This window comes from Ursus arctos, unplaced genomic scaffold, assembly GCF_023065955.2.
Source record: "Ursus arctos isolate Adak ecotype North America unplaced genomic scaffold, UrsArc2.0 scaffold_2, whole genome shotgun sequence".
NCBI classification, from domain to species: domain Eukaryota; kingdom Metazoa; phylum Chordata; class Mammalia; order Carnivora; family Ursidae; genus Ursus; species Ursus arctos.
Genome location: NW_026622874.1, coordinates 67,072,847 through 67,085,585, shown reverse-complemented (window position 1 = coordinate 67,085,585; position 12,739 = coordinate 67,072,847). Strand labels below are relative to the sequence as shown.

The following is a 12,739-nucleotide window of genomic DNA, read 5'->3' as shown; positions in this document are numbered from 1 at the left end:
GAGTGGCAAGCTGGGCCATGTGGGTCTGGGCCCTCCCCGGGGTTGTTACAGGGAGGCCCCGGCCCTGGGGGCGGGCTATCTCAGCAACCCCTAAGCCGGAGAACAGCATTCCTTTTTTTTTTTTTTCTTTTTTTCCTTCAGAGAGGGACAGAGGGAAGTCAGGGGAGAGAGGGAGAGAGAGAATCCCAAGCAGAATCTATCCCCAGTGCAGAGCCCGACGTGGGGCTGGATCCCACGACCCTGAGATCACGACCTGAGCCGAAATCAAGAGTGGGAGGCCTAGCCAACGGAGCCCCCAGGCACCCCTGGAGAAGAGCATTCTTACTTGGTTTCTAGAAGCTGTGAGTTCTCCAGCAGCAGATTCCCCACTTCCTTGCCCATTCCTGAAACGAAGGCACCGAGATATTACCTGTGCCGGCCGGCGAAGCCAGCCCTGCTGGTCCTCAGGTAGGCTCTCAGACAGCAGCGCCGTCAGGGACAGAGTCCCAGAGCAGCCTCTGGTCGGCACTGGCTGGATGGGCACGACGGCCCCGGGACTGACCTCTCACTCTATCCATGTGAGGTCTGTGTACCGGCCAGACTCAGCTGGGACCAGCCTGAGCTGACCCGGGTGGCCTCTGTGGCCACCTCGATCTCTGTCCCCTCTCAGCATCACCCCCCACCGCACATCCCCCAGCCCTGTGGTTTCCAAGTCCTTCGTAAGGCAGCCCCTTTTCAGAGCTGTCCCCAGGAGAACGGCAGTTGGAACCGTGGTGGTGGGGACAGAGAAAACAGAGCAGGACGGCAGAGAGGCCCTGGCCAAGGAGATGGGACAGTCCCACACTCCATCGGGGTCAGTGGCAGGGAGGGAGGGAGCGGAAGTGAGGACAGCGCTCCCTGGGGCTGGTGCCCAGAGGGGTCTAGCCAGCTCCTCTAAACCAAGCCCCGAAGTGGACCCCACTGAGTTCTCTGAAGGCACGTCACCAGCCGTTAGGACAGGCAGCCCGACAAGCCCGGGGTCTGTTCCTCCCAGTCACTCGGCCGCGGTCTACGGCAATCGTGAGACAGGGCCCACACAGGGGGTGTACTCGGCGTGGGTTCTGACCGCTGTCTCCACTCCCGCCCCCTCGGCCTGTCAAGGGTCTGCTCTGAGGGAGGGCGATGCGGACTCGGGACTTGAGCCCCACCCTGGGGGCTAGGAGCCTGCAGAGCCGGTGGCCCCTGCTGACCCCACCGCCGCCCCCACCATGCAGAGCAAAGCGAATGGCTCATGAAGCACAAGGAAGGTGTGAGGCACAGAGGAAGGCGGAAACGGGGGAAACACAAACTGAAAGGGGGCCTTGGCCTTACCAAAGAAATCATGGCGCACTAGGAGAGCCGTCCCAGTCCCACAGGAGCCGGGCGACCAGGGCGGCAGGGAGAGGGAAGGGAGAAAAAACAAGCGCATTAAGCCTGTGTGAGCAGCAGGGGGCGGTACGCTAGGGCTACTTGTCTCTGGGTTCGGGGTGCACGCTGGAGAAGGACGGGAGGGGTGGGAGATAGATGGAACCAGCTCCTCCTCCTGGAAAGTGTATGCTTGGGGCTGCACGGAAGACCACCAGGCCAAGAGCACCTGGGTGGTGAGGTGGGGCGGTCAGGGCAATGCACCGGATGTCTTACACTGAAGCCCTGGGCTGGGAGGGGTGGGGTTAGGGGTGCAATTCTCTGCAAATGAGGGAGAGTGGCGCCTGGGGACCCGGCGTGCCTTTGAGCACGCTGGGTGGGTGCACGTGGGTGGGCTGGGGGGCTCAGGGCCTCCTGCTGTGAAGAAAGCGAGAAAGCAGGAGCTGTGACCTCTGGCATGTGGGAAGAGGACACCCGACTTCTGGGGTGCACCCAACAGAGGGGAGATGCCCCAGAACTGGTACTGCAGTCCCATCCAGTCAAACTGTCCTACGCATCTGATGGCTCCGCAGAACCTTAAGAAATGGCTCTGGGGAACTGTTGGCCTCTGAAAGGACGGGCCGAGGGCATAGCAGTTCTCCCTCAGGTGTTAAGGCCATTGTCAGTGGGCTAGGAGAGCAAGCCAAAGTAAGCTTCCGAGCGGCAGGAGGCTGGTGAGCAGAAGCATGTGTGCCTTAGTGGCCTGGAAAGGAACCAGGAGGGGACAGGCTGCACAGCCAGCGGTGACTGGACAGCAGCAGGGGGTGTCCCAAGGATGCTGCCCCACTCCAGCTGGACACCACCATGGGGGGGTGCAAACAGACAGATGGGAGAGATACGCACCTGAGAACTCCCCTGGGGCCGTGTCCAGCGAAGCACAGAGAGACGGGGGGGGGGGGGGGGGGGAAGGAAGTGACAAAGGTCAGTTGGTGACTGGAACCAACAAAATAAAGAGATTAAAAAAAAAAGCAACATCGAGGGGCGCCTGGGTGGCACAGCGGTTAAGCGCCTGCCTTTGGCTCAGGGCGTGATCCCGGCGTTATGGGATCTAGCCCCACATCAGGCTCTTCCGCTATGAGCCTGCTTCTTCCTCTCCCGCTCCCCCTGCTTGTGTTCCCTCTCTCGCTGGCTGTTTCTGTCTCTGTCAAATAAATAAATAAAATCTTTAAAAAAAAAAAAAAAAAGCAACATCGAGCAGCCATCTCTGTTGAAAGGCATGAAGGAAAACAAGCAGATGTCACCGGGCCCGTGCATGACAAATCCCACTGGGGACGGCAACCCCAAGGAAGACAGAGACCCAGAGTGTTGGGCCCCACACCTGCTCCGCCCTCAGGAGGGCGAGGCCTCTGCACCTGACACCTGTGAAGGTGAGCGCGTGCCCATGTGCAGTGTGTGTGCACGCGTGTGGTGTGCGTGAGGTCCGTGTGTGTGCACTCATGCGCGTGGGGTATGTGTATGTGTGCCTGTGGGCGGTGCAGCGTATGCGTGTATGTGCATGTGTGGGATACGTGTGTGCGTGCATACATGTCCGTGGGGTACACGTGTGCATGCATGTGTGGGTTATGTGTGTGCACATGGGTACGTGTGTGCATTGCATGTGTGAGGGTGGGATGCGTGCATGCGTGTGCGTGGGGTACGTGAGTGCACGTGCATGTGTGTGTAGGACACGTGCATGTGCACGGGGGGGTTGTGCATGTGTGTGGGGTAGGGTGCCCAGGGTGTCCAGACTCAAGATGCGCCCTACCCCCAGGTGCGTGAGCTCGGCCTCACAGGCCCCAAGCCAGCTCGGATCTTTAGGGAAGGGCGCAGCCTCAGGTGAAGACCAGCCAAAGACGAAAGGGAGCAAGGGAGGGACAAGGAGGGCAGGCAGCGGGGGCGGCGGGCGTGTGGGGCTGGCAGGGCCTTCCTTACTGGGGTCCAAACTCCTCTTCGCTGCCCAGCTAGAGATGGGCTGCAACACTAGCGTTCTATGGGGTCATTTCCCGTGGGAGGGAACAGTGTAAAGTCACCTGACTTACACGCCAAAGTACAGAGTTTGCTGTCGGAATTTAAGTAAGAAATGGGCGCCCCGGTTCAGGGGTGGATACACCCTCTGCCCTCGCTCTTGCCCAGGGTGGCCACCGTCAACAGCTGCTATTTTCGGAACTCCTTATGTCTAAACACCAGCATTTAAAGAACAAAATCACGACCGTGCTAGCCGTCGTCCTGTGCGAGGTGCTTTGTCCCCGCACCCCGGACCCCGTGTCGCGGAAGCTCTGCTCCGGAGATCATCAGAGCTCGCCTCCTGCAGCTCCCCGTCCGCTGCTCACCGGGTGTGCGGCGCTTCCCCAGACAGGCAGGCCCGCCCGCCCCGCGTGTGCACAAGGGGTCCCTGCCTGAGACCCTGTCCCCGCAGGGCAGTGGCTGCACGCTGCCGGCTGTCGGTCCGGCTGCACCACCGCCACCTCCTGGCCGTGGGGTGCGGCAACACCGGCTTTGAGTTTGTGGATCTTTGAGGAATTAACCTCCGTGTTCCCCTTTCAGTTCTGGATTGTTTTTGAAGCTGAGCCTGCTTTGATTTGTGGTACCACCTGTGAATCTCCTATCCTACCCTCGCCCTGTTCTATTGCTCTATCGGACTCCGCTATTGTTTGTGGTACTGGGGAAACAACTATCTTTCTCGAGCTGCGTGCCTCGCACGGGTCAGTATTTTTCTCTATGGCCCTGGCCCAGGTCACGCAGGGGGCCCCAGATCAGGGACGTATCTCCACTACTCTTCCAGCTCCACGGTCCTTGCATTTCTATGTTCAGATCTTCAATCCAACTAGAAGTCTTTTGTGCACGGCCGGAGGTGGGGACCAGACTTCATTTTCCACCAGGGGGTTACTCCACGAATTCACTGTATTCCCAGTGGCTTGAAGTGCTGTGTCTGTCCTATCCGCGTCCCCACACGGCTCCGGCTCTCACCAGGAACTCATGGGGCCACAGTCATGTCACTGCCCTGGCTTGGCCTTCACGGATCACACCTTCAGAAATGCTTTCATGCCGGGAACACGGGGCAACCCTGCAACCTTGTTCTTTCTCAGAAATTTCCGGGCTGCTCTCACACGCTTACTCTTCTGGATGAACTTGACAATCCATTCATAAAGTGAATTTACATTGGAACCACAGGCCTCTCTGAGTCACGGGGAGGCTCACCGAGCTCGGCCTGCAGGTCTCGTTTTTTTGAGGCCTCTTTCCTGCTCTTCAGTCGTGTTTCCTAATTCTGTTCACATAGGTTTGTCTCTTTCTCAAGGTTATTTCTACACACGTTCTAGGTCTGGCTGCCACATGGGTGGGACCTGTGACGTGGGCAGCAGAGAACACATGTCCGGCTGGCCTGTGCAGCCCTTCGGATTCTAAGTCCAGTCGCCTGGCTCCTCTTCAGTTCCCTCGTCTGTGAAGGGGGCACACAAACCCCCAGCATGGGCTCGCCGGAGCTGCCTGCTAGACCCCAGCACATGCGGAGTGGTCACTAAGCATGAATTCCCTCACTGCCCAGTTACGCCAGCTCCGAGAGGCACACCGTCACAGCGTGGCGCCTCTGGGACTGGACGTGGTCTCACACTCGATGGCTCACCCTCCTTCGACTGGCAGCAAGGCCTTGCTTTCTTGACGATTTCTCCAAGAATGGTGTGTCTGGCAATCGGTGGCGGGAGTTCACTGAAACATAAGGAGACCTGCCTCTCCAGGGTCTTCTTCCTTCCTTCCTGCTAAAGGAATTCACCGTCCAAATGCCAACAGGCACGGGGAGCAGCTGGTGCAGACTCGTGGAGCGCTGAAGGGTGTCGCCCTCAGCCGAGCCAACGGCACCGCTCTGTCTCTGAAACCACAGGACCTTTCCATGGTGAAAACAGCCACAGAACGGAGACTGCCAAGCCCCCCACCGGCCCCAGGCTTCTCTGTGGGGCAGCCCCACTGGGAACATGAGGTCAGGTGCATAGCTCTTCGATGGGTGTCTTCAGAAAGACACACGGTGATGGGGGACGAGAACTCCCATCCTGACGCTTACCCCGGCTGAGCCAGATGATGGGGATGGCCCCCTTGGTGAGGGGACTGCAGCTGAGCCCATCTCCTTCCTCCACCTTGCCAGGTGAAGGGTGGGCTCCTCTGCTTGGTGCCCCCTCAGCGGAGGACCGCAGCACTTGATCCCTTCTGAGCTCCTCGGGGCCTGCCAGCCCGGCCGGCGGCCTCTGTGCCTGAGGCTCTGGGAGGCTCCTTTACTCCCAAGAAGGGGGGCTCATTCCAGCCAGAATGAAGTGGTGCCCAAGGTGGCCCCGGCACGCAGGGAACTGCAGCGGACGTGCTGAGCGCATAGGGACTCGCACCCTGGCACCCGATGACAGAAAGATTCTGATATCCACTTTCTTGGAACAAAGACCCAGCAGATGCACAAGTTAGGTCTTCTCGTGAGAAGGTCACGTCAGGCACTCTCTGTTCTAGGGAAGTGACCCCAGGACATTCAGCAGACTTCCCTTCCCTCTGGAACCGTCCTACATCTGTCTGGGAGTCATGACCCCTTTTCTGATTTGGTCAACGTGGCCTGCAGGTCAAGCTCACGGGCGTGTGCTGCTGGTTGTCCACTCTTTCCTCCCCTCACCGCTGATGCAGATTCTCTATGAAAGTGGCATTTGGAGCTATGCCAGACACACCCCGCAGCCCTGAAGATGGGAGGCAGGGGGCAGCCCTATGGCCTGGAGCTGCCAGGTGAGGCGGGAGACTGTGGCCAACGGGACGGACCGACAGGTCCATCAGGCAGGCAGCCCTGAGTCACCGGGCAGTGAGGAGACTATTCAGCTCTGGTAATCCTGTAGAACCATGTGAGGAACCAAAAGTGTAGCAGAAGCATCAGCCACAATGGCCACGAGTGGAAATGACCCACATGGCCATCTGTGGACGAGTGGATACGTGAGGTGCGGCCTATCCATGTAACGCAACAGCACTCGGCTGTAAGAAGGACTACTCTGACACCTACCACGACATGCAGAACCTCAAAGGTGTCACGCTAACGCCACGAGGCCACGTGCCACGTGGAGAAGGACCACTGGTATGAAATGCCCCGAGGAGGCCAACGTACAGAAGAGGAAGCAGAGGAGCGGCCGCCAGGGGCTGGGGGAGGAGGGACAGGACTGCCCATGGGCACAGGTCTCCTCTGCGGGTGAAACGTTCGAATGTGATCATGCTCACGACCCTGAATTTGCTCAAAGACACGGGACCGTGCACTTTGGGCAAGTGAACTGGACGGCATATTCCAGCCCCACAGAGCTGTGACGAGAGGCAGAGTGGGGGTCAGTTGGGGCTGCAGCTCTAGGTCGGACTCTGCTGCTTCATCCTGCCCTCCCTGAGCTCGTTTCTTCCCGCGTAACACGGGCACAGCAGCGGGACCCCGGGTGACTGGCAGCCGAGCACGTCCAATGCTGGCGAGACTCTTTGCATGACTATGTTGAGGGGTGGAATCTTGTCGTGAGACGGGACTGGCCACAGTGCAAGGTCCGGTGGGCTCCGGCTCTGCCCCCTCCCCGACATGCTGTTTCCCACCCCTGAACACACCGCGGGGCGCCTCTAGTGGCCTGTGGCCAGGAACAGGCGTGTGAGGTTGGGCCTGCAGACCCTGCCACGGGAACACAAGCTGCTGGGTGCCTATGTGCTTTCCTAGGGAGAAGGCCGTAATCTCTTATCGAATCCCCAAATGCTCGGGAGTGCATGGTGGCCTGCTGGGCAGTGTCCTCTCGCCTGCACAGGCTCCAACGTGGGCTCCGGCAGAACGGTGCTCCTTCGTGGACACACACGGCGTGCACAGCTACCCGCTACAGACCCATCCTGGCATGTGAACCCTGCTGAGGCACGGTCCTTCCCATGCCCATCGCAGCGCGGCGGGTCCAGTGCCTGCAGGCCGGGCCCCTGCAGCTGTGAGCACAAACCCTTGCACAGCCCCATCTTGTGGCTGCTCTCAGGGGCGCACACCTTTACCTTGAGGCTCCCACTCGAGAAATCTATCCTAAAGGAAATCTTCAGGGGGTGGGCACAGACTTCTGCCACCGTATCTGTGACAGCAGTGTCCAGACAGCAAAACTCAGGACCAAGAGAGTGGAGGAATTTACAGTCCCATGAAGGGAAATGTGTGGAGGAATATCAGTGGTTCAGGGAAATGGTGACATCGCCCACAAAAGGGAGGACGACGTGATTGACACCCACACCCCACGTACCGTCGGTGCTGTGGTGCTTGGGAAGGGGCACCAACATGTTAAAACATCACGGCATGGGCGGGGCTCATGTGGTATCTACCCTCTTCTTGTTATTTGAATATTAAAAGCATGTATTGCTTTCCCAAAAATAAAAATTAGAACGTATATAGGATTATTTGAACCCTATAAAGGAGAATGGCAGGATGTCACGGTATTAAAAGTGATTTCCTGTAACCCTTTTCCGAATGTTAATAGTTTCTGTTTATTTTTAAACATTTGCTTTTACAACACTTATGAGAAAAACCCCATTAGAAGCGCACACTGCCAAAGGCAGGCCTCCTGCTCTTGGTCCTGGTCTCACCACTGAGGGCCAACGTCCCTCATTACACTGAGCTGCGCGCTCAAACGTCAGCGAGAAGGTAAACTTCACACTATGTATTTGTTGCCACAATTTAAACACCGGCTGAAAAAACTTCCATTTCAGGCATAGGACGCTGCTGGTGCTGACAGTGCAGGAACTGCGCTCCTGGGAGGCCCCTACGCCCCAAGTAAGACGGGGGACCCGACAACAGCTCCAAAGCAAGAGATTGAGAGTACACCCGACGGAAAACACCTGTTGGCGCCCTTCCCTTGTGGCTCAGGCCTGGCCCCGTCTGTCGCTGGAAGCCCAGCCGAGCCACCCAAGACGGTGCCGGTCACCAGTGCTGACCAGAGGAGAGGGACAACAGCAGGAAGGCTAGCAGTAAAAACTCTTGGATGCGAGGCAGGTCCATCTCCTCAGGCAGCGGGCGGCCACATCTGGGCCACAGCGCCTGCGGGCACCTCCCCTCACTGAGGCAGCGGCCGTGGCTCCAGCCGCTGCTCCCGCCTGAGCCATGAGAAATGGGGAGCAGCCTTCCCCGCGAGCTACCTCCGTGGACATAGCGTGAGGACTGGACAAAGCAGAACATCTGCTCCCCTGGCAACACAGCCACCTTCTGCTCCAGAGCTGACCTCGCTGGGAGGAAGGGACTGAGTGCAGCTCCAAGGGCCTGGAGCCCCTGTCCTGCAGCTGGTCTTCGGACACAAGGTCGTAGGGCAGGGGGTGGGGGTTGAATGCCACTGACGTTCGCCAATCTCTTGCCTGAAGTGCCGAGGGCTGCAGCCTGGCCTTGGCGTTCTGCCGGCAGACACCTGGCACACCTGACACCCATCCCAGGATGGGAAGGACCCAGAGTGAGTCCACACAGGGGACTGTTTCTGCACCTGTTTCCGACCCAGGTGCAGGGACTTCTAGGGGTGACCACGGGCTTGTGGATGGGCATTTTCCTTGAGGAGCAGAATTGCTAGAAAGTGCACTGCCTAGGCCGAGTGCTCAAAGGCACGGTTCTATTTTCAGACGGATAGAAGGTTCTAAAATTAGAAAGGAACAGAGCTCTGTGAGCACCCTAAAACCTGCTGAACTTTATGCTTTACACCGGTATGTTTTATGATATATGAACTACATCCCGATAAAACTATAAGAAGTTCCTGGCTTGCAGCTAACAGAGACTTTGCTTTCGTTACAAACAAAACCAACAAAAGCAAGCCCGAGGCCCCGGGGTCCCAGGGGTAGCTTGAGTTTACCTAGCAGGTCGGCTCCTTCATCCACATCCCCGATGACCTCTGACCCTGCAGTCGACAGCTCGTGGTACAGGGAGTCAGTGTTGATGCCAAAAGCTTTGTTCACGATCCCCTGGGTCGGGCTGTGAGGACATGAAGCCGGGGGAGCTCAGGGTGAGTGGGCAGCGTTCCTGGGCTGCGGGCGGGGGCCCCCCAACACTGCCCGTGAGCCGCTCAATGCCAATGCTGCTTGTGTAGTGCTACAGGGGACGTCATCGCCGAAGGTGCCAACGCCCATGGTGACCACCGAGCCCACCAGGACCCCAGACTTAGGCAGCACCTGTTGCCCGTGCGATCAAGACGGGGTTCCCGACTCATGTCCAGCTCTGGGGTGGAATCGATAATGTCTTGAACATCAGACCACTCATCACTGCTGCCCATGCCTGGGGGGACACACGAGAACCCCAGGGTTAGGGGGGACACCCACCCTCTGGCCCCATGTCTGGAGACCCCGCACTAGACCACCGCCAGCCAGGGGCTGTCAGGAAAGGGCTCCTCCCTGGCTGGTGGCCAGCTGGGGCCCATCCCCCAGAACCATGGCTCTTTTTCCTGACCTTCGATGACCAGACCAAATGTCCTGCTTCTCCTCCATCCCTTCCACTACTGAGCGCCTCTGCGGGATGACGGGGATGCACTGCCAGAAGCCAAGTGTGTCCCCCAAATCCACATGTTGAAGCCATAGCCCCAGGGGCCCCAGCATGTGACTACATTTGGAGATGGGGCCTTTAAAGAGGTGAGGGTAAAATAAGGCCACAAGGGTGGGCCCTGACCCCATCTGACTCTGTCCTCCTAAGAGAAGGGCTGAGGACACAGGGAGAGGCGGCCGTCTGCACGCCCACGCCAGGACTGCGAGAGAGCAAATGTCTGTGCCTTAAACCACGGGCTCTGTGATGTTTGTTACTGGGGCCTGAGCCGGCTCATACATCTGCCGGAACTAAGATCCGTATTTGGAAGGGAAACCGGGGCGGGGGGGGCGGAGCAAGGCAGGGACAGGGGGCAGGGACAGCGGGGGGGACGGAACCGCAGGGGATGGGGACCGCAGGGGAGGAGTGGTGGTGGGGTGCAGAGCAGCAGGGGCAGGGGGGCGGGACAGCAGGGGCGGGGACACCAGGTGCGGGGCAGCAGGGGGCAGGGGCAGCAAGGGGGGACGAGGGGAGGGACGGGGGCAGGGACAGCAGGGCAGGTGCCTGAGCTGCTCAGCCTCCTCCCTGCACAGCCCCGGAGCCCACGGCCGCCGCGGCACCTATGCTGACGTTCCGCATCTCCTGCGTGACCTGGACCTCCATGTTGCGGCTGTTGCGCTTCTCCCGTGTCCTCTTGCTGCTCTTTGTGCTGGCGCTGTAGTCCCCCAGGGGCTGCAGGCTCTCGTTGAGCGGTGTGACCGCGGCTGAGGGCACGGAGGACGTGGGCGTGTTGGACTTGGTGCCCGTGGTGCTGGGTGTGGCAGCCGCCGAAGACTGGCCTGACTCGGACATCTCATCCTGTGGACACTAGGGCCAAACACAGGGAAGGGAGAAGCTCGCCACGAGGGTCGGCGTGTCCCCGAGGCTCCCGGTGACGCACACCGTGCAGGGTCAGCGGGAGTCTCGGCCACCTCCGTGAGGCCCCCTCGCTTGGCTTCTCTGGCCGCGGTAAAACAGCGCCCTGAGCCGGGACTGGAGCGTACAGGAGGACCCCTGCTCTCCTGTCCGGCCCACTCGTCTGGCCTGGACCCTGGGTTCACCCAGACGCTGCCTCCAGCTTTCCGGAGGCTGCCGCCGCCTTATCTAAAGGGCTTGGTTTGGGGCTGTTAGCTTGCGCGCTCCCTGGAACAGCCCGCCGGTGCCGCGTGTGATGGATATGAAGCTACACGAACATGGCAAGCAACCCTTTGCAGCCAGGGCGCGGTCAGAAACAAGTTGTGGCCCAGGGTGGGGCAGGTGGCTCTAAGTGGGGACCAGGGAGGAGGCCGAGCGTGCCTTCTGACCAAGCCGTCCGGCCGTGGCCCACTGCTCCCGTCTCCGGCTTCCCACACTGGGTCCAGTCTGGGCCTGGGAAGGGGTGCGGACCTCCCAAACACGGAGACACCAGGGACTGTGGGATTCTTCACCCCCACGGCTCAACTGGACCTCAAAGTCTGCCCTACGCATCTACACATATGCAGTCAAACTGGAATCCCACTTCCAGAGACGGGTCATCCTCCAAACATTCCGAGAGAGACCAGACTACTAAAAACTGCGATCGGCTGTTGACCTTAAGAATCTCCCTGGAGGGGCTCCGGGCTGGCTCCGACGGTGGAGCGTGCAACTCTTGATCTCGGGCACGTGAGTTCGAGACCCGTGCTGGGTGTGGAAATTACTTAAAAAAAAAAAAAGTCTTTAACAAAACAAAACAAAACAAAACCCCAAAAAGCAGAATCTTGCTTGAGAGAATACACTCCACGTAAGCACTGCACAGGAAACAAAGGCACTCTTCTCCCACAGTCCTTCCTCGTGAAACCATCGGACAGTGTCTGTGAAGTGGACTACTCGTCCACTAACACTGACGACCTGGACTCACCCCGACTCAGTCCTCAGTGGGGGGCACCCCCGCAGCCCCGTGCCCCTCTTGGGGTGCGGAGAAGGGGCATGGCTTCAGGAGGGGCTGCAGCTGCTGGTGCACCCCCCAGTGACCGACGGCACTGGGTCACGTGGTTTCCACAGAAGGGGCGCTTCGGGGAGCTCTTTCTCGCAGGGGAGGAGCTGACGGCAGGGGGCGTCCGGCCCTCTCTGTAGAGCTGGATGCACACTGGGACCAACCTACACCCGCCTTCCCCTGGGAAGGGCTGACCGGGCTCCCGTGGCTGCCTCCAGGGGCCCAGGAGGCAGAGCTGGCTGGGACTACCTGACCTGCCTTTTCCTGACCCCTGCGGTCAGCGTCAGGCCAGGGCCTGGGCCAGCGATGTCTGGCTTCATCTAACGGCTCGCTCACACTTCCCTGCCAGGACTCTCACTATTCCACAACCAGGCCCGCCATGTCCCCAGGGGATGCTTGGCGATGTCAGGGAGCATTTGTGGCTGTCACGACTGGGGATGGGTGGGCACTCCTGGCGTCCAGTGGGTGGAGGTGGGGAGTGTCCGCTCACTTTCCTGCAGGCCCCAGGATGGCCCCCACAGCCAAAAACAACCAGCCCAGATCGCTGATGGGCCGAGGCGGTATGCCCCACGAGACAGCCTGTGCCTCTCTCCCTAGAAACACCCGGTATAAGCATTTTTATTTGGGTTCTACAGCTTAAGGCCACTTTGAGAAGGGAAAGTCCTTTCCCGAGAGCCTCTGTGATGGAGCTGCCCCAGTGGTCTGCCTGCCCCACAGGCCAGAGGCTCCCAGGCATCCCACAGGCAAGGGGATGCCTCTGTTGCCACCCGGCCCCAGGCCAGCACGCGAGGAGAGATGTCCGCAGGAGACCAGAGGCACGGGGAAGTGTGGCGAGGGCTGGGGGAGGCCAAGGACGTGAGTCCACGCCTCTCAGAACCACA

The 12,739-nt window shown here is 59.5% G+C and overlaps 1 protein-coding gene across 8 annotated transcripts in view; it reads right to left on the bottom strand.

The window, feature by feature from the left end:
* The window catches only part of MAPK8IP3 (mitogen-activated protein kinase 8 interacting protein 3), a 46,935-nt gene that overhangs the window by 10,114 nt on the left and 24,082 nt on the right, over positions 1–12,739 (bottom strand). For 4 of the 8 annotated variants that reach the window (XM_057315522.1, XM_026484932.4, XM_044379131.3 and 1 more), the window contains 5 exons: positions 10,489–10,735; positions 9,526–9,628; positions 9,210–9,328; positions 2,245–2,256; positions 326–383 (listed from right to left, as the gene is read on the bottom strand). In XM_057315522.1, coding sequence (XP_057171505.1) covers positions 326–383; positions 2,245–2,256; positions 9,210–9,328; positions 9,526–9,628; positions 10,489–10,735 — 539 coding nt within the window. Of the gene's footprint in view, positions 1–325; positions 384–1,329; positions 1,348–2,244; positions 2,257–9,209; positions 9,329–9,525; positions 9,629–10,488; positions 10,736–12,739 lie in introns of all 8 variants that reach the window. The other 4 variants (XM_057315520.1, XM_057315521.1, XM_057315523.1 and 1 more) reach the window with 2 other exon arrangements.